Consider the following 21,931-nt stretch of genomic DNA (forward strand, 5'->3'; position numbering starts at 1 on the left):
TGTAACGTATATTATTTCATAAAAAATGTCACATCAGTTAAAAAATGTTCTGTTTTTTTTAATGTGTCTAAGTAACTGCAGTTATTTAAATATCTATTGTCACTAAAAGTTCAGTTGAGAACTGCAGTTTTCAAAACTCTTCTTTACTTGTGTCTGGACATGGACACAATCTTCAGGACCTTCCTTTGGGTTTGGATTTTCTTGATTCGTTTATCCAGTATTATAGTTCACTTTACAGTTAAGGTTCAGCTTCTGAGCAACAGATATTAAAACTGAACCTTGTAAACATGCATTTGTGATCAATTTTTAGAGCATACCAGTATGTGGAAGACTTGATTTGTTTCCTATCTGGTGGCTTACTTCAATGACGAAGACTCATTTCTGTAGCCCATAGCTACAGAATATTCTCCCAAAAGTCCTGAGAGAAGTAACATTCTGTTATTGAAATTACTCCAATTTGTATGAAATCATCAACTGTTAACTGATGCAGTGATAGCTAGCTAGGATGTGGGACAATTAAATTCCTGTCTTGTACTGGACCAAGATAGAAGGGCTATAACCCAGGAGTCATTCCGCTAGCCTTTAACCTCCCAGCTAGAGGGAGATTCCCATCTTCAGTCCCTCTGAGTATAACTACTAAATCACTGCATGAAAAATTGCATACAGCTACAAGTGGGCAGCAAGTGTTCTTCCCCAGTGCAACCTGTAGCTGTGTGGTGAAACCGCCGCTGAGGAGTTACACACTGAGTGATTCTACTAAGATAAATAAATGAATTTATTTGATTTTAATATTAATGACTTAAAATGACATGTAAGCTTTAGCATTTTCTATTTAAGTTTATCTCAAATATAGGGTGCTTTTTTTCATTTTTCTGAAATACTTATATAGTAGAAAGTGATAAACATAAAGATGTTGAAGAAGTGCAAATATTCTTTAGGAGAAATGTGTGTGTTCTTGTGTAACTCCTAAGTCTCAATTAAGAATCACAAACAGCTTTATGATTTCAGAACTTGGAAAGAAATAGCCATTAAAAACCTTGCTAAGCTTTATTTAAAAAAAAGGCACAGTGCCCACTGCCAGCTCCAGTTTTTTGCCTTCATGTCTTCATTTGCTAACAAAAGTTGATTCTGTTTGCTTTGTCAGAAATATATTTGGAAATCCAGTACAGTAAACAGTCATTTTACATAAGCCTTTCTTCTTGGCCTACTGACTTCTGTGTCTGTTTTTTATGTGCAGCCTATCAATCACATAAGATTCCAGGAACTAAACTGGTACAAGAGAAGAAACACTATTAAGAAAAAATACTACATATATTTTGCTTAATATATATTCTTCATTCTGCACTCTGAAAAGTTATGGGCAGATAACTTGAGGGGTTCGTGTCTTTTTTTGTCTTTGTTTTAATTTGGCTATTTGGGGTTTGGACCTTGAGTAGAAAATGCACACTTTTGACTAATTGTTCTTTTTTTCTTTTCTTTTTTTTTTTTTTAATCAGAACAAGTTAAAATACTATCTGAAGAATTTCTGTTTTGAAATGAATGTTTTAATAGGAATTATTAACAGTCATTAATAGTTTTTTGATTTTTTCTGAATTGTAGACTAATTCAGAGACTACATAGACTTAAAAATATAAAGAGTTCAACTTTTAACCTACTCACTTCTCCTCTAGAAAATACACATAATGCTGTGCTACATCAATACTACAGCAATGATAAAAGCATGGATTGTTGTAGATAACTTTGGAGTGTTATTGGTGACTCACTTAAAGAGATGTTACCTTTACTCAGACTCAGCAGTGGTAAAGTGTATTGACCAAGGAAATCATTTGCAACCAGAGAGATCTCATCTTGTACACAGAAGCGTATCAGTGCTAGTTCTGGAACTTGGACGGTAAAAGAGAAAGTTTCATCCCATCTAGGGCTCAAAGCTAATGAAAAGAGAAAATATATAGTATCAAAATACCATTTATTACATTTAATATCTGAGTTGTGTCTGCTATCAGTTGTCCTTACTGGTAAAATTCTTTCTTTTTCTCTAGATTTTTGTGCCAATTTAAATAAATGACAGGCCTTCAACTGACTGCAGTGATATAGGTCACATCTTTTGTATAGATTATGAAATAAAAACTGTGAGAAGGGAGTGCTCAAGATGAAGCAGAAAGCCTACGATTTGCCTACAGTATGCATACCATCCTCTTCTATGGGTTTGTCAAATATTGGGTACATAACAGTATCAGTCAAGCACCTAGGAAAGATGTTGTTGTCTCTTCAAAAAGAGCAAAATGGGACAGTGATATCCAGGTTCGGAATTTCTGATCAACTTAAACTTTCCAACATTCATTCCAATTTCATGTTTTTCTCAAAGTTTCTCTTTTTACAGTTTTGGAAATGAGGCAGGAGCTGAATAAATTTTGGTGGAAAAGTGATCACATGACTAAAAGCAAAATACAGAAGGGGATGTAGAACAGAAGAGATGGTGTTTGTCCTGTATAACATTTATACAGAGAGAAAAGGAATAGAGGCATTTTTGTAGAGGCTATCTACAAAAATGAGAAAGGAAAAATAGAAGAGAGTGGCAGAGAAGAGATCACAGAGAACCTTTAAGCCGAGGTGTCAATCTATAGGATAAAGACAAGGGAGTGCTTGAAGACAAATACTGAGAGTACACACTATCTCTCCAGCAATTAAAGGACATAGCCCGCTAGAAACCTCGTATAAGTTAAATGATGAAGCTGAAGGCATTTCTTCCCAAAAAGTTCCAAGAATTTACATGAGTGTGCTGGTTTGTGCTCATATAGATTTCATTTTCTTCATAGCAACTCATATGTTGGATTTGTGACCCAAACAGTGTTGATGACACACTGGTGTTTCTGTTGTTGCTGAGCGGTGCTTACACAGAATCAAGGATGTTTTTGTTTTTCACATTGCCCCACCATCAAGGAGATTGGGAGTGAAAAAGAGGTTGGGAGGGGACACAGCCAGGATACCATGACCCTAAGTAACCAAAGGAATATCCCATAGCACATGATGTTGTACTGAAGTTGAATTAAGTAACTCCAAAGTGGCATGAAGAAGCAGGAAGGGGCAGGACATTCAGAGTTATGGCATTTGTCTTCCCAAGTAACTGTCACGAATGTTGAAACGCTGCTTTCCTGGAAATGGCTTGCTAACGGGAATCTGCCTGCTAATGGGAAAGACTGAATGAATTCCTTTATCAGTTTTGCTTGCATGCACAGCCTTGCTTTACCTATCAAACTATTTCAACCCACAAATTTTACCTCTCCAGTTCTTTCTCACATTCCACTCTGTGCAAGGAGAGGGAAAGGTGAGAAAGCAGCTATGTGGTGCTTAGCTGCCTCCTGGGGCCAAACCACAACAGTGAGTAAACACCAAGAATATTCCATCTTTCCTCAAGAGAGTGCCACTATCAGAGTTTATCCTTCCTTAATCTGCAATTCAGCGAAAATGGCACATAGTTTAAACTTCTGCTAGAGATTTTTTACCAGAAGATCCTACTCTAGACAGAAATAATTGCAGCCTCTGTAAGTACATAACAGCTTCTTGGGAAGGAAAGATGGCCATTCCATATAAAATATTATTGTCTTTTGTTCACGGTTAAGAGACTAAGACTGATGCTCACCATTGCTTTTTATGACACTAGATTTTCTTTTTGCTTGATCTTCTGGCACACCGTAAATTTCTATCTGCACTAAAGGGTCAGCTTTGTTACTCTTCGACAGGTTACTGGGTGGTAACTGATGACCACTGATGAGCTGGAAAATTAAAGTTGTAATGAATTGAAATGACTCTAAGAACTGACTTTACATAATAGCTGTATAGTAGCCATCATAGCAAAAATGATTCCATAAGAAACTACACTTACCAGCCATAAAGGAGCTGTTACCAAAATACCCATTAAACACAATGAAATAAGTTAGGAATATGGTGCTTCCCATTTAATTTAATTCTTAGCTAATTTAATATCATTATGTTTTATATAATAATTTCAGATTTAAGCTTTTTTTATTTATACTTCTCATAAAAACGTTGGAGAAATCAATCTGATTACTGTTGCTTTATCTGAGATCAAGCCCATAATTTTCTGTCAAAGCTGTGCCTGCTAGACCGGCACTAACACTTAGGGTGACACCAACACAGTATTGGAGGTTATGTAGAGTGTGTTCCTGTTCTTTCACAGGAACATATAAAAACTCACCCTTTAGCAGGTTCCCGGATGTTATTATCCTTAATTTAGTTAGCTACCTGGAAATTTTGCCTCAGACTGCCTGATAATCTGGCACCCAGCCTAAGAAAGGATTTATGAAAGTCACAACTTTTCCTACTGTCTCTTTGTATTTCAGGACACCAAGGAGAGAATAACTATCTGTAGAGTATCTGCTTTTTAGCAGTTAATGCTGGAGCGTATCAAGAGAGATACAAACCTGCAAACCTAGGTGAGAGACATGACGCTTATGATCCAGATCTCAGGAGAAAACGTCAAAACTCGTGATACAGATTCTTGCTCCCCTGTCACTCACCAAAAAGTCAAAAAGCACAAACTGTGCATTTTGCTTAAGTACTTTCTGAATCACCTTGATCCAAGAAAAGTTCTAGCCTGAAACACTGATTGGCAGTTGCTTAGCAGACCCGGGTATTGGCAGTTTCCTTCCTAGAGAATTACCCTCAGTGAAAAGCTTTGTACAATTCAAGCATGGACAGACTGCCCATTTAGAACCACGGGAGGGCCTTTGGCATGTCCTGAACGTCCTTACTAAAATCCAGCTGCACTGCTTGCCACTCCACCTATGTCTCTGACAGGGAGGGAAAAAAAGGTGCTGGTTAGAGCCTCCTATCACTCAAATCCTTAAACCTAATCCACCTGTGAGATCCAAGGTGAAACAGACATACAGAGGGAATAGAAAACAGCATGATAGGCTTAGAAATTTCTGCATAAAACACCTTGTATACTTGTTTTTCTTCTTCAACAGCTACATACAATCTTTCTCCTGATGGGAGCTGTGGCACATCAGGTAAGAAAGGGTACTGAATTAAATAAAATCAAGTTCTGTATGATTTTTGTCTTCACCTGTGTCTTTCAAATTTAATCAGTCAGCCTGAGAGAGTTTTACCTCAGATGTATTATACCTCTGCCTGAAAACTCTTATTTCTTAATTCATCAAGTAAGTACATCTTTAGCAGAAATTGTTTTCCCTTTAACTGCTGCTCCAGATATTTTTCGTCTTCAACTACCATTTCCCACGTTTTGCTTCTCTGCAGGAGCTCTACAGCCCCACACACAGCTGGTGTAATGTGTTGCTATCCACTCTGTCATCCCAGTCTATGTTGACAGTCTAAAATCCTGCCTTTCTCTGTTCCAGCTTCTTCCGAACTCAGACATTTCCTTTCCATTGTCTGTCTCCTGGATTACAGTCAGGAAGTTTTCCTCATCTTAATTAACTCCAGCTTTATATAATCAAGGACTAAAGTAACAGATGTATACGCATGGGTGCCTCAAATCATCCAGTCATGTCTGTTTGTAATTGGTATGCTCGCTGTTAGGACGCCAAAATGTTCTTGATTAGGTGCACACATTATGTAAGCATCTTATAATTGCTATTAGTTAATATTTTATCTCCACTATTTATTTTTCTGAAAGAAATATCAATTATACACTAATTTTATGCTAATTAAATAGCATTTATGCAAGTAGTATACTGTACAATCAGAAATAGCACATTTTCATTGGGAAAAGGTAGTTTTCCAACTAGCAAATAATTATAAAACATTTACTTGACCTCAAAAGAAAGTTTTATTTTTCATTATTTTTAAATGACATTTATTTAAAATATTTTTCAGAATTAAATCAGATTTGAATTTGGGAGAAGTAGAAATAATTCAAAGGCTTATTGATTCGTCTTCCTTTTTACAGTTATTTATACATTTTAAGATGATTATATTTTATGTATGCATAGGAAGATAATGAAACTTAAATGAAGCATAAAGCTTCATAGCATATCTTAAAACATTTGCATTTGTCAAGTACAATTACTTTAGTGTATGTGGCATTGCTAATTCTTAAAGAAAATAATACAAATAGTGTACATTTGATTTCTGAAAGCTTTCAGAGCTCAGTCTATACAGCTATAACTGGCATTCTTTGATCAACTGCACTTGTGTACATTTAGATTTCTGTGCAGAACACTGTGGAAATCATGTATTTTTATAAATTCATCAACTCTGAACATCTAGATATTTTTAGTAAACATAAGTGAACTACAGATGGGAAACCATCCAAGCAGCAATAAAATTTATATGAGAGTGATGTGTTGGTAGAAACAACAATAAACTTTCCAACAACCAGGAGTGAGAGTGATATTAGAAAATAATAGATTACAAATTGGCCTGGAACGTATAACAGTAGTTTGTTTTATATTTTATCATACAAATTACAATTAACTAAGCTTACCCTTATTGACAGAGATATTGGTTTACTGTATCTTCCCACGTTGTGTGGGTTGAATGTTGAATTGCGATTTCTCAGGAATTCTGGTTTCAGAACGTATCCACAGCCACCATTGTCTAAGAATTTCCCATTTTGCAGTTCCATTGGTATTCCTGGTGTCTGGAAGTTTAAGGCCACTGTAAAAACAAATAGATATGAATTTTAAAGAATAAGCATTGATGTTTATAAAGCAACCCTCTGACAATTACAGTCAAATCAAAAGCAAAAGAGATTTAGGATTGTATACCTTTTATTTTGTATGCAAGATACTGCTTCTTAAGCATAGCAGTATTCAATAGTGAATCATTAACATCCAGAAGCAAAGCGTAATGCAATGTGTTGTGCATTTTCCCATTTCCTTCTACATTAAACCTTGAAGAACAAGATGTTATTTCTTTTTTTTCCTCTACAAGGACTAAATTCACATGACAATGCCCAGTAATACTCACTACTCTGAGCCTGATTGAGAAGTTCTTCTACATAAGACAAAACCTAACTTTAGCTGGGGAGCAGAATTCATCACCCAACCAAATCACCCAGAAGAATCATAGAATCGTAGAAGATCGTGAGTTTTGTGGGACCCACAAAGACCATCAAGTCCAGCTCCTGGCTCAAAACAGAACCACACAAAATTCAACCCCTTTGTCTGAGAGCATTGTCCAAATACTTTGTTAACTCTGTCAACTTGGAACATGACCATTGTTCTGGGGAGCCTGTTCCAGTGCCTTACCACCCAAAAAGATCAAGAAGTTTTATTTTAGTATTGGAATATTTGGTGCAAATATAAGTCATAAGATTATAGATTTAGAATCAATTTTTAAAATGTTCTTAAATTTTATGGAAGCAAACTCTTCCTTCAAGCATAGTTTTCCAGTGCTGATGATTTTTCTTACTGCACACTTGAAGATTTTCCTTATCTTGGCAGCTCAAAACATTTTTGTTTTGCTGCAGCAACAATAATGAAATAGCACACTTCTCATCAACACGATATTATAATTCATGAGATAAAAACAACACTGAAATAGACTTGTTTAATGAAATTTTCCCCTATTCCAGTACAGTGGAGCTTCCTGTCACATTGAAAATAGAAAATGCACAAGTCAAATCAGTGAAGTGAGAACATGATATGTGTTAAATAGAAAATGATAAAAAGTCACTTGATGGCTTAGTAGGAAAAAAAAAAAAAAAGAAAAAGAAAGAAAGAAAAAGACTGAGACAGTACAAGTGATTCCTAATAATAATTCAGAAAACATGCATTATTACATGTTCCTATGAGATAATATAAATCTTTTGAATGAACAAGTAGCAAAATTCAGAAATTCTTATCTTCTGTGCAAGAAATTTGGCTCAGATTCACTGCAAATATTATTTATTTCTTCACTGCTTTGATGAGCTTTTAAAAAACTTCTTTATTAAGCAACACAGACAGAAATAGATCTAGAGAATGAGCTGGTACTAAGTTTCTAATGTTTGCATTACACTTGGTTTTGATGTGGTTACTTCAGAAGAGCTCTAGCCTGGCCCCATAGAATCAACGTCAGTGAATAGCTGGAGTGTATTAGGTGCTCCCAGAGTGCATCCTCTGTTTCACCTGAAAGGAATTCCATCTGTGCTAGCTAAGATTGTTCTGCAACAAATGCCAATATGTAGTAAGTAGGAACACCTGGGAAATTTACTTAAAAAACATCACCACAAACAATAACAAAAAGAAAACACAACATGCACTCCTGCATTGAACTACATACTAACATAGGCCCTTGCATAGATTTGTGTCAATAGGGAACTTAAAGCCTATTTTATCTCTGACAACAGAAACTAGGCCTTAAAATGTTTTTATTACTCACTGCACTCCATAAACTTTTGTTTCCTTTTTTCAGTAGGGCAAGTATTCTCATGGTATAGTTTTAGCTATTCACTATTTACTTTTATGACTCAACACTCTATCCAGAACAGACTCAAATGCAGTGCTGCGTGACCCTTGTTATATGGAAATGGTGTTATCAAGTGTGTTGAGTTAAGCAGTGAGGTCAATACTATAGAGGTGAAACCCTCACGGCTCTTCAAACCTACATCCAGGCATGATTTACAGATAACCCAAGATCTCTCAGTCCATAGGTAATTCCTAGGCTATCATTTCAGAATAACTGATTTAAAAACTATGACTAAAATCACGTAATTCAAACAGCTGTGGCTTCAAATAGAAGCAAATAAAATACACTTGTAGCTTCCACATGATGAAACAAATTACATGATTGCACATAATGAGACTGTTGCTATATTTGCAAGCTTCATAGGCTACTAAGCAGGAAAATCTGATTTAACAACAGAAACAAGCAAAGAAGAATACTTTACATTTTATCACATTAGGTAAATTACTTCACATAAGTGAAGGTCAATGTTATTATGGGATGATATCTACAAACATCAACACTATATTTTTACTCAATTTAATTTTACCCTAGAATAATTTAAAATATACTGAACACTAGTTTTAACTAGGATTTCCTTGTACTGAAACTTGAAACCTAATTCAGATAAGTGAATGAAAGATTTTGCACTATATTCTCTGAAATTCATACCTCTACAACAGTTTGCAAGGTTCAGAGCTGCCAGGGGACGCCTCAGAAAATGCTTTACGGTATACTGCTGATGCCCAGTTTTTCATTTCAATCAGATGCAGTTACAACCCTTGCACTTCTTGAGAAATGGCAAAGTTCATAAATTAAAGATTTTGCTTTCCATTGCCTGGCAGTTTGGCCTTATGGCAACATCTTTCTGCAAGGAAGATTGAATTTCTAACCAATGTTTCATCTCAGTTTTGCTGAATTCAAGAATAGAACTGGTGATAACATGTTTTGTACTTCTATTTCATGAAACAGTCACAATTTTTAATGCATTTATTAAGCAAAAAATGAAGCAACCTTTAATACAGAGAGGAATACAAAGGATGCATTTCATCTTAAACTCCTGCATCACAGTCAACTTAAGTCATTCCTAAAAGTAACTGCAAAACTGAACACAATATAAATATTCAAATACAGCACTTTCCATAAATACAACCATTCAAGACATAATTAATTTTTAGACTAAAACTAACAGCTTTTGAAAACCAAAGAGAATACTGATGTTCTTAGATTTCTAAGCTGCAATGATTTGAAGGCAGTTCAGGAAAGCTGCGTATCTTTCATGTGTGATGGTGTCTCTCAATTAACATTCCCATTGGGACTTTTGACTTGTCATTTTTTTTATTTTTCATTCTTCTCTTCCTGATCCTATCAGCTATGTTACAACCTTAGGTTTAATATAGTGCCTGCATTTAAAATGAGAGATTTTAAAATGGATAAGCATAAATTTATCACCAGTTTTCCCTAAAATAAGTTACTTAATTGTATTTTATGCCATTTAAAATCCATCTCAAAATCTCTGAATTCTGTGCAAATTCCAAAAATATATGCAAACAGCATTCAGTACTGGTGTTCCTATCTCCATGATTTACTTCACCCGTTTGAATCTAAAGAGATAATTCACCACATTTTGATCAGTCTCAGTTCTTTCCAGTTGCCTATGACCTTAAAATGGGCTGCTCACAGTAAGTGCAATACTGCAAGTGAAGACTCGCTGATGGAAAGAATACCAGCAAAATTGTCTTCCATGCCTTAGATAAACAATGTGTAAAGTAAATTCTACAAAGCAGGAAATATTATAAAAACAGGACCACATCCTAATCTGGATTACTTTGTTATTGGTTATGAGATGATCTATGTAATTGGATTTGAAGATACTGCATCTATTCTATGTTAACACTGTCAGATGGGCATTGACTGAGTATCCTTTCTTGTCATGTACAAGTCATAGCTGCACTCAATCCATTAATGCCCAAATTTACAGAAACATTTTCAGAAGTCCTTACACGACTGTGTAGTCCATATTGTGTTTTTGTTTTAGTGATGTGTCTTTTAAAACGTTTCATCCAAGCCTACATAAACATGCTTAACTAAATATGAGCTTGAGCTGGCTCAAGATGTGAATGAAAAAGAGAGGAAATTCAAACACTTGGAAATCAACTGAAAGTATTTGACCTAAGAATAAACCATAACATGATGACAATTTGTCAGCTGTTATGTATATCAGGAAGCAAAGATTCATTTACCAAAAGCAACATACATAGAACTCAGAACATTATGAGTAGTAATGAATCAAATAGATTCTATAAAACTAAAATACAATATTACTTTTCTCATCTGAATGACAAATATAACATTGAATTCTATTTTAAGTACAAAGAATATTTGCCTTCTAGTAAATTGAAAGTATTATGCAAACTAAAATGTATTCTGATGAAGTTTGCTCCAATACGTACTATCATACCCTGAATCATATCCTCTTCTTACACCAGATGTACAGAATGTGTGTTATCACCAAGAGGCAAAAACACATAAGCTGGGATAATGGTGGAACATAGTGAATTTTAAATACATTTTCCATCTGGGTCTTCATGAGTAACTAAGAAAACATGCCATAACTAAGACTGAAAAACTATGACACTTCTCAGGCTGCTGTGAGTCTGAGTATTACCTGTTATTCTGGTCCTGCCTTGACATGTCCCTCTGATTCTCACTGCCATCCCTGGATGCTTGTAAATTCAAACTTGTACAAAAACCATCAAAAGTCAGTCTTTTAAATATTCTCAACATCACCTTTGCCCTGAGAGTTGTTTTTTTCAAATCTTTATGCTACTTCAGCCCTCTCGCCAAGCCAGTGAATGAGTGTGATCCCAACAAAATTTATGAACAAGGACTAATTATCAACACAAAAAAGCACACTTCACTCATCAGTATTAATTTTGACAAACAAGCTCCGTCACACCTCTTTTTCTGACTAATGAATTTTCTTAAATTGTCATTTCTAGCCATACTTATCAATGATTCGTTTTGAAATGGATACTCTCATTCCACAGAAACTCTATTTATGAATGGTTTACATCATGAGGTATTCTGCTGTAGAAGGATTACTCATCTGCAAACTGAGTGATATTCATAACTGTCTGACACATCATGCACAGCGTGTGCAGTCAGCCTATTCTTTTTTGTCTTTGGGCCAACTCAGTACTGCTCCTCTACAGACATTATCAACTGAAATGTTAAGAATTCAATCATTCTAGTGTTCATAATTGCTGACAATGTTCCTACTTAATTACAGGTATCTCTACTGGAAAATAGATGTCAGATGATTAAAAACCATCCACTATCCATTACACAAGAATTTCTACAACTGGTTTCAATTAGAGATCCTCTCTTGTGAGGTTCTCATGGGAAAAGTACCTAAAGCATTTTTGATAAACTATCATATCTAAAATCTAAATTGTTTTTTGTTATTTAATTAATATGTCAGATTGAAAGTTACACTGCAGTGTAAGTCTCAGCATCTTTTGGTTGTCACTGCAATTACTTCAAACATGAAATAGATATTTCTTGAAAATATTTTCTTAGTTTGCTTGCCTTGTGTTTCTTGACAGCACAGAATACAATCAGCTTCACTTTCCTGTTTCAGTCTGGCTTTCTAACACAACATTTAGAACAAGAAGTTCAGAGACAATTGTGTCCCTGTAGTTTCTTCTGTATTTTAAAATGACTAAATTTCAGGTAAGTTATCTAGTGTTCTATTAGTTACCTGCAGTTCTGCATTTAGTGAAAAAACGTTATTTTCATGATTACTGCCAACAAAATGCTGACACAATGAAATTTCCATGTTTCTTTTGTTTAAAGTTACAGCTTTTATTGCCCACAAAATCAAACAAACACAAAAATCTACCACAGCTGTCTAAAAAGAAACAAGCTCCAGAGTAACCAAGACCTTTGTCATAAACTTGGCAGTTAGTGATGTTCCTCCAAGAGGAATATGAGAGCTTTATTCCTAACCCATGGATCTTTCCAACAGTAAGGCAAGTGTAGTTCAATTTATCTGGAGTTATTATCCCACCTAACTTATAGGAATTAGCTTCTTCACTAGAGCCAGTGAGAACACAGTTAATGAACTTGAGGAGTAACATAAGCAAAAGTGGGTCCATTTTTCAGTATGAGACTAATCGTATCCCTGGAGTCTGTAATCCTAATAGCTGTCCCATTGAGTTGGAGACATCTGGGTGAAAACAGTAAGATGTGAAAAAGCTGCTTTTATTGAGTTTCATAAAGCATTATAGACGTGACCTATTACATTTTTGATTTTTTTCAACAACATGACTTTGTTAATAATATATGCTTCTTTTTTTTGGCATCATACTATTAACTTTTCAGAATGTACAACACAATTGAGTAGGATTTAAGTCATTTATGCAAGATTTAGTTTTCACTTCCTAAAGATGAATTTCTGGACTGTTAAAAGCAAATCAGTAAGAAAGTAATAATATAGATATATCCTTTTTGTGAGACAGAAGCTGAACTATGACGACTATTGCTGTCCTTGAAAGCTGAAGTAAAATTGAGTGGGCAATGAAAAGATGCTTTTTATATGCTTTCTACACTCATTCTTCCAAGGCATTACTTGTGTTGTGAGCTAGCAGGAAATCTTTCCTGTCTTTCTTATAGCATACTGTCCGTGACTGCAAGGTAAGGCCACAGTAAGCCCAAATACAGAATGAGCTCTAAATCACAAGAACACCTGCCCAGAACAGCCTGAGTGTGTTTTTGCCACAAGTTGTAATGATATGTCAGATATATATCCTGGTTTTGAGAAGACCTATTTCAATCTTGGTATAAAATCTCTAACCATTCTGCAAACATGTCTGAGTTTCTGTTATGTGTCTGGTTTCTACAGAAGTCATTCCAAAAGTAATGGAAACTACAACAGACACAAAGATCAAAATAACACTATTTGACAAAGCAAATTCTCAGCTAAAAAGCACTATTTTTCAACATTGTCATCAGCATTAGCTATGCATTTTTACCAGTGATGAACAAGGGCCTGCATACTGCTCTCATAAAAATCTGCATGGCTGTCTGGAAAGTAGCTTGCCTTTCATATCACGGTTGCCATTGCTGAAATGCACCACTCACCACCTCACTGTGCTCACATCCACTATTTGGTCTCCATATAAGTTCAGCAAGCATCAATGAGTGTGAATAAGCTCCATTTTTTCTGCATGGAGGAATTCAGTTCCACACATTTGTTTCATCTACAACTCAATGTTAGATGCCATTTTGTCAGATGCTCCTCTGCTTCCATCTGTCACGTGGCAGAAAAATGCAATGGAATATTGGCAGGAAGATTCAATCTCCACTGTCATACATTCATCTCTGACATGGGACAATATAATAAAATAGAGGTATTATTTTTGGAGCAGCTCTTGTAGATGTCAAATAATCACAGATGAAATTCCGTGGTGTATCTGTCTCCTTCATCTCATAGACACTGATTAGAATTGTCATGTGCAAGATTTTAAGGATCACAGTCCTAGATTCAGAGTGCTCATTAAGTATCTAACTGCAATAAGATACACTGTAAAGAGCTGTTAAGGCATTCTAATAACTTAGCCAGACATACAAATAACAACATTAAAGCATGTCCCTTCGCTATTTGCACTAGAAATTCAAACAGCTACCATTCAAAACTATGATGCAGTGCATATTCTCAGTTTCTTTTAGACATACCATTAGCAGCTGAAAATGACCTAATAGAAAACACACTTTCTCTGTGAGAAAAAAATCCAGTAGAAATCATAAACAAGTATATAAAATTATCATACAAACTATGTGTATAATTAAAAGAAAAAGTGATATTCCACCATCTTTTAACTGGGAGAACCTGTGTTTTCCCTTAAATTCTATTACATTACTTTAGAAATACCTGTACTAAATTTGACACTTCATCACTTATTCAGAAATACAGAGCATTCATTAAGATTGTGGGAATATCCAAACTTCCCAATATCAAACATAACCTAGTAAATTGATCTCAGGGAAAAAAAAAAAAAAAAAAAAAAAAAATCAGTTCTGTTCTCTCTAGTTTTGCTATTTGTCCAAAGAGAAAAGAAAACATATTTTTGCTGCAAATATGCAAAAAACTGAAAATTGAAAAGTAAATTAGTGAGCCTGTATCTTGTGTTTTCCTTAGGAGATTTTCCAAGATGTGCCTCGCCTTTAAGTTTTCAGTCATTTGCAATCCTATCTAGGCCATACTGATGATCAGTTCCTGCTCAGCAAGTGAGGTACAAGATCTACATAACTGGTTTTCTTTTCCCTAGATAGCGTTAGAATTTAAATTCAGAACAGCTTGGAGAGTTTTTTTCCACTTTTCATGCATTGTATTTTGTCATACTGTTCCACACAAAATTTAAACACACAACAGGTATGATAAAATTGTGAGGCTGCATTTCAATCTCACAAGCCAAAACAAAATTTTCAATTAAAAAATTCCATTATACAAGTAGTGGTTCCTTCACAGTATGCATACATTTTTATGAGTGCTTCAGAAAACATATGGTCTATACTAGTTCTTCTAAAACAAAATCTTGTATCTACCATACCATGGCTTTCTCATGTAACTGATGATGACTTGGTCAGACCTGTAGATTGTTGTGATATGTGGGAAAATGTTTTCTACCATATACAAAGGATGTATTCAAAAGGATGTTTAATTATTTCTCTTTTTTTTTTTTAACTGAGAATTTCTTTTGGTTTGTTTGGGTTGGGTTTGTGTGTGTGTGTGTGTTTGGGTTTTTTTGCTCTGTTTTCTTCAGCCTTCATAAAACAATTCATATCTGTTTATTTCAATAACTATCCTGAATTTTCATTCCATGCATAAATCTTTACTTTCCATTTTATTTAGTAAATAAAAAGGAGATAAAGATATGCCAAACCAGTTCTTTCCAGTGCTACACTGCAGTTGCATGCAGAAGGAATACTAATTTTTCCAAACCATAAAATGTTATTGTAGGTACTTTTCTCCATAAGACCTCTTTGTTCACAAAACCTACCCTGTTCTTATGAAACCCAATTTTCAGAGAATGGGCACTGAGTGCAGAGTGACACGGAAGAATACTTTTGTGGGAACTCTGTACTTTTCACTGTCATTTTTAACTTGCCTTCCTCTGAAAATTAGGTTTGCACAAATACAGAATTCTTATCTTCAGACACAGCAAATCTTGGGCTTGCTGGATGATTTTATCCTGGTTTAGTGGCATGCTCCAAGTTAATGTCCCAAACAGTTCAGAAAAAATTGCTGGCAAGGTACAGGAGAGAGCAATGTTTCGGGCCTATCAGTAAGGGAAATGAAAGAATTACTCAGCTGTCATCATTTATAAGATGCAGAGAGAGTCCTGGCAAGTAGTATTATATGTAGATTTGAATAGAACCTAATATATTTATCTGTGCATCAAGAACAGTTAGTGGAACTTACTTAAAGTAAGGTAGAAGGGAACCATTCAGGAGTGGGGATGGGTTAAAGGAGCTGAGGAAGGGGAACAGGTGACATAGGATAAATCTGTAAATCCCAGGGACTGTAGGGAACATTTCTGCACATGGAATGTAGACTGCAATGGCAGGGAGCAGAGGGAATATGTGGGATTTTTGAAAACAGGATAAATGAAGAAATTAAGTAATGTGAGTTAAATCAGAGAAAAAGCATCAGTAGAAGATTCAGTGAGTGGAGTTTTGAGAGCTACATTTTGGAATGCAGTCTTATTTTAGCCAAACAGTTATCTGAAACAGATTAGGGAATCAAGACTTGGTCTGGCATTGCTTGGAAATAATGCATGAGAAGACTTATTTGTAATCAGCCTGTTCCCATGAGAAAAGCATTCCTTTAAATGAAGATGCAAGTGCTGTGACCAAGAGGGCAGATCTAACTATTTCCTGCATATTTTTAATTGTTCCAGGAAGGAGCCCAAAGCAAAAATCATATGTTTAGTGAATCCTCAAAATGATTTTGCATTTAAGTATACTCCAAGTTAACAGTCAATGTAGTCATTAATAAGTATTTAAGCTTTCTCTGAGATGTAAAAAAATGGACATTCTTTAAATAGATCATTATGGAAATGTAAAGGCTAGAAATAAAACAAGTAAATTGCTGTGTGATAAGCCCTCTAAAATTAAGGACTTCTGCCTAGTTCTTCCTGGAAGCGTGAAACGAGCATACTGGTTCTTAATAGCAATGCAGACAATACGGAGAGTGCACAACCTCAAGTAAATAATCCCACAATAGTACAGCACCAAGTTAAATGAGGATTAACCAATCAAGGCAGAATATCATCAAATGAATTTCAAATGGCATGGTAATGTTGAGATACTTCCAGCAATAGCCTAGCCCACTATCAAATAAGCACCATAAAAAATATTTATGAAAACACAGACACAAATAAAATTTATAGTGGCTAGTAATTTTTTACTCCCACAGTAGCTGTAAAACTGTACCTCAATACAATAGTGAAGATGGGAAGCAGAATTTGTAATGAGAGAATTGCGAGTGGATCTGAGTGCATTTCAGTTCTTTCACTAAACAGCCAATACTGAGTGGGAAATTTCACACAGCCTCCGTGGTCACTGCTTCCCACATTACATCCCAATAGCACTGTGTAGTTTGAGTAGAGGGCTGGCAAACATTAACAAATTCAGGCTTGGGGGCAGTCCTCCACTGCTTGTGGTCAGGGCCATAGCGATAGGAAGCCTTTTTCATATAAGTTCCAGAGCCTTAAAGGCAAAGTGAAAATCATATATTTCACTGTATGAGTGTGAACTGTAATGTAAGAAAGCGAGACCATCTCTTTCACTTCTTGAAACTATGAAGTCTATGGCAAACTGCCCTACTCACTCCACAGTCTCCCTCAGGTGATTATGATATAGTCAGAATAAATGATAGAATACATATCCAGCTGCAAAAATATTGCTTTTAAACTGAAGAATAAAATGATGAAGCAAGATCGTGCCTGAAACCATTAAAAAGGGGAAAGTGCTTACAGGTTAAGAGATTTTTCAAAGCCTGCTGAGAAGTAAAGTCATGCTTATCTTTAACACTTTCAGATTAAAAACTAACTTGAACTGATGAGAAACCAAGGTTACTGTTTCATTGCTCAGGGTGCAAACTTAATTTGAAATACACTGAAAAGAAAGACACTAAATCTGCTTTGCTTGTATTAAGTCACTGAAGACAGCGGCAGCTGTGACTCAGCATCCAGCTGATCAGGAGTCTTTGACTGCATCTTTGCAGTAGCTATCATAACCTGGGAATTCTTGACAACAACATTAATTGTTGTGCACACATCTCCTGCGTCAGTGCCACCCAAGTCACACAAAACCACAGAAAATCAAATAGATCCTTCAGATGATGATTTCATTGCAGTGCTGATTCCTAAATCACACCTACATACTTTTTCATCCCCTCTTCTTATTCAGTGCTATAGGGCAACTTCAGCAAAATACAAAAGCAATTGCATTCCTACAATGCCCACATTTATTTAAACAGGCAGCTGCTTCTATTCTCTTGCTAATTGCAAAATAGCTACAGGGAACATTAGGCTCCAGTAGAAAAATATATTATTATATTATATCATATCATATCATATCATATCATATCATATCATATCATATCATATCATATTAGTTATTTATTAAGAGAGATATAAATAGAGGAAAGGTAACAAGAAAAAAGAAGATTAAAAAAGCAAGCTACCTTTCCCAGTTTCTGCTATAAAGATGCTCTAGTGATGCCTCAGCCACAGCAGATAAATAACCATGGAGATTATGGAATTTGAATAACAGAATGCAAAAGGATGTAAGCTATTTTAATTTTCTTGAAAGGAAAATTGCAAAATTTTTGCTTTTGAAAGTACACTGTTTAATGTGTAATATGCTCACTTTTACCTCGAAAGCTAAGGTAACTTAGTTAACATAAATAATTTCAGCCAAAACAGACAGGCAGTAAAATATAAAATATTGTTTAGACCCTCCACACAGACAGACACAAAGAAATATAACAGAATTATTAATTAAAAAAGGAAGTTGTACAAAGAAAGAGAAGAAAGTTATGTTTTAGCTGCGGAAAGTTGTATATATATACTTTTGCTGCAGTGTTTCAGAAGATTAAATCATGTTTTTGTGTAGTCTTACAGTTGGGAATAATACAAAATAATATTTATTAATAATATCTTGTCCTTACTACTTCTTTTTTCCTCAGTTTCTAATATGGAAAAAAAACCACCACAGTAGTTCAAAGGAACTATAATAATTTGAGATGTTTGGGATATGCCGATAGCTATTTAGCAAAAATTTATTTATGTAATTAGGTATGACTTAACTGTAATTAATTAGTAAATAATTTAAAATAATATTCCTTTTAGTTCTTTGTTATCAGAATTCCAAGATTCTGGGATATAAAAATTACTAGAATATGTAGACTATATGAGAAGTTTAGATAATACAAAATTATGCCACTGAAGAAAATTATGAAACTTGTAGCTCACAAAAAGCTAAAACTCTTATATCTCTATAATCTCTGAAATTTTGAATGCAACAGTCAGTAAATATACATACCCATTTGGCAACCCACATTCCAGAACTCTTGAGGATTATAATTTGAAGAACCTGTTCTTGTTCCTTTTGGGTAGATTCTTGTAATGAAACGTGAAGTATGTGAAACAAACTGATCAGCTGAGAAACAGAATCATAAAACCTTAGTAAGGCACATTATTTTAAAAAATAGACAACTTATTTAAATAAATAACAAGATTTTAAGGCAATTTCTATGCATGTTACATTACTAAATGTGACACTTTGAAATATGATAAAAAACATATTTTTAAATCTTAAAATGATCTTTGCTAATATTTTTTTCTAGCATACAGACTTTTTGAAGGTTCAATAACCAAAATTATTCCTTCAGGGAAATCTTCTTTACCTTTTTATTTACTGAGTAGACAGTTTTTATACTAAACCTCTCATTTTCCCTGTAAAATAGGAAAGACACAAAACAAGAAATTGGTTTTAAAGCCCCATTCATTCTTCAGTTATTCTAGTGGAAACACATCTATCCTATCTTCAAATAATTTAAACTTGATTTCTGCTTTGAGGCTTAGAAAAGTCAAATGAATCATCTCAAGACCAGTGAGTAGTACTTTTCTAAAACACACTTTATTATCTTCTTTGCCTTCTTCAGAAGATTTTAATTATTCAAGTCAGTTGATTTTCTTACTCTTAGCATTGTTATCTCCCATAAAGGCATAAACCACATAGAAATGGAAAATCTAGAATTACTTCTATCTACACTATTCCAATCAAGTGATTAAAAAGAAAGCTTTAACCTTCCAGGATCATCATTCTGATCCTTTCCATTCTCCTCCTTTCCCCTTATTTTAGTTGAACTACTTGGTTGCTAGACAGACCGGAGAGGACTTTTAGCATGGACAGCTGGCAAAAGCCTACTTGCTTTAATGATGTTCAGCACCATTCACCTAACTAACCATTGAATCATCTCTGCCAAGAGTGGATGGCAGCTGGGCTGGACCTGAATGAATGGACTGTGGCAGACTTCATTCTCATGGTCAGTGATCTCTGCTCTTAATACTCCCCGAAGGCTGTTGTCAGGCAGCTGGAGTTAAAACAGCAGAGACTACGTTGTTCTGGCTGTACCAAGTGGAGATAACCCAGCACAGACTGTGTTTTCAGTAATCCACCTTGGCCCATATGAAAGATGTGGTCCAAAGAACAGACTGTCTTCTATGGAGTTGATTTATTTCATGTGGATTCTCTCATCTGCAGTCAGAAGTACTGATGCTCAACTCCTCTGAGAGCTACAGATTGTGTACGGAAAAAAGATCTGTTCCTTACATTTTCATGTAACTTTTAAATCATTTCATGTAGGAAAAATGAATCAAAAGGTATTCATACATTTTGTATACCATGTTAATATTTGTTCTTATAAAGTTACATGAAATTAGAATAATGCTGAATTTCAAACTGGCTCACAAAACCAAATGAAATATAAAAATGCAGTGAAAATGACAAGTTATTTCTAAAACAGTGCTACAGAAACAGCCAACTAAAATTGGACAGCAGAAATTCTGTAAAGCTTTTTAACTCCCAATGCCTAAGCAATGAAACGTAACAACACTGTAATTTTTCTGTTTAAATTAAAAGAAAATACCTGCATGTTTTACAAATTTTTGTGCCTTAACCTCTCCAATTGAATTGTTTTCATAACACTTCTGATGAGCCATTGAATGCTCAAAGCTTACAAACTTCTCAGATTTGGTATAAATCACAAGGTCCGACAACTCAATGGCAATCTGTATCTTCTTCATCTAATAATCAGAGAATAAAATAACGTAAGAACACAAAAAATCACAATATATATTACATTATTAAAAATTCAGAAGAACTGACCAAATAAGATATATAAAGTGTGGGAAAATGTGTCACATTTAATGTGTATTTGACCTTAAGATATGATTTATGGTAGTAAGAGTTGATCCAGTCAAAGGCAGTTAAGATTATTGTCTTTGTGATAATAACAGTAGATGTGGGGTGGATGCAGGGATACTTCCAGTGCTACCTGCCATAATATTGGACAGCTTTAATATTTCCCTGCTTTTCAGACAGGTGAATAAACCAAAGTCATTTTTCATGGCTCTTAACATTACACATATGTTAAATATATGTCCAACTTATATTCTTTAGTACATAAAATTCCAGAAAAGATATACTGGTAGGAAGTACTTTGAGAAATAAAAAAGAGTAGAAAGCATTGTACACTGTACTGACAACACAAACTCAACTACGAAAAATACATAACAGGAGAATATTTTAACATGTCAAACAAATCAATCAAAGATTATTCCTCCGTGAACTGCTCTGATGATAGGCAAATTCTGTTCTTAATTAAGATGGAAATTTCTCTGGTCAAAGTCTTTATTTAGTCTTGTTCTATTACCAAAGCAAGCAAAAGCAAAGGCTTGTGTACAGCGGAAGTGAGTTGGAAATTTTACCAGCCTATTATCTCTTAAACTGAGGTACTATGTGACCTCTTCATTTAACTTAACACAGAGGTATGAGCTTATCAGTGCTAGTATCCAGAAAAAGCTGACAGTGTCAATAAAGTTTACATTCCATTAAAACTTCTGAAAGTAAATTCCCATCTGACATAAACTATGCAAAGTTTAAGTGCATTATTTATTCTGGAGATATGTCCCATGAGGAGCAACAGGAGTCTACTGGCATAGAGTTGAATAATACAACTCTCTCAAAGTGAAAGGAAGTGATGAAGTCAAATTCAACAATGTCACCAGGGTACCTCAGCTGTGGATTTGAATGTTCTCCTTCTCTCCTAACAGAACAGTAGGGTTGGATCACAGAAAAAATACTCCCAATCCAATATTGTGGGACCCCAGAAGCAATGTTCTCTTTTGCACGTGAAATGTGACCAGACATCTCTCGTTGCAATTGA

The 21,931-nt window shown here is 34.9% G+C and overlaps 1 protein-coding gene across 5 annotated transcripts in view; it reads right to left on the minus strand.

Annotated features, from left to right (window-relative positions):
- The window catches only part of PLCZ1 (phospholipase C zeta 1), a 46,524-nt gene that overhangs the window by 845 nt on the left and 23,748 nt on the right, over positions 1 to 21,931 (minus strand). For 3 of the 5 annotated variants that reach the window (XM_031597818.2, XM_031597814.2, XM_031597817.2), the window contains 5 exons: positions 20,633 to 20,789; positions 19,024 to 19,140; positions 6,467 to 6,639; positions 3,641 to 3,773; positions 1,764 to 1,928 (listed from right to left, as the gene is read on the minus strand). In XM_031597818.2, the coding sequence (XP_031453678.1) occupies positions 1,764 to 1,928; positions 3,641 to 3,773; positions 6,467 to 6,639; positions 19,024 to 19,140; positions 20,633 to 20,789 (745 nt within the window). Of the gene's footprint in view, positions 1 to 317; positions 419 to 1,763; positions 1,929 to 3,640; positions 3,774 to 6,466; positions 6,640 to 19,023; positions 19,141 to 20,632; positions 20,790 to 21,931 lie in introns of all 5 variants that reach the window. The other 2 variants (XM_031597816.2, XM_031597815.2) reach the window with 2 other exon arrangements.

The sequence above is a fragment of the Phasianus colchicus genome, chromosome 1 (assembly GCF_987193195.1).
Source record: "Phasianus colchicus chromosome 1, bPhaCol1.hap1.1, whole genome shotgun sequence".
Taxonomy (NCBI): Eukaryota; Metazoa; Chordata; class Aves; order Galliformes; family Phasianidae; genus Phasianus; species Phasianus colchicus.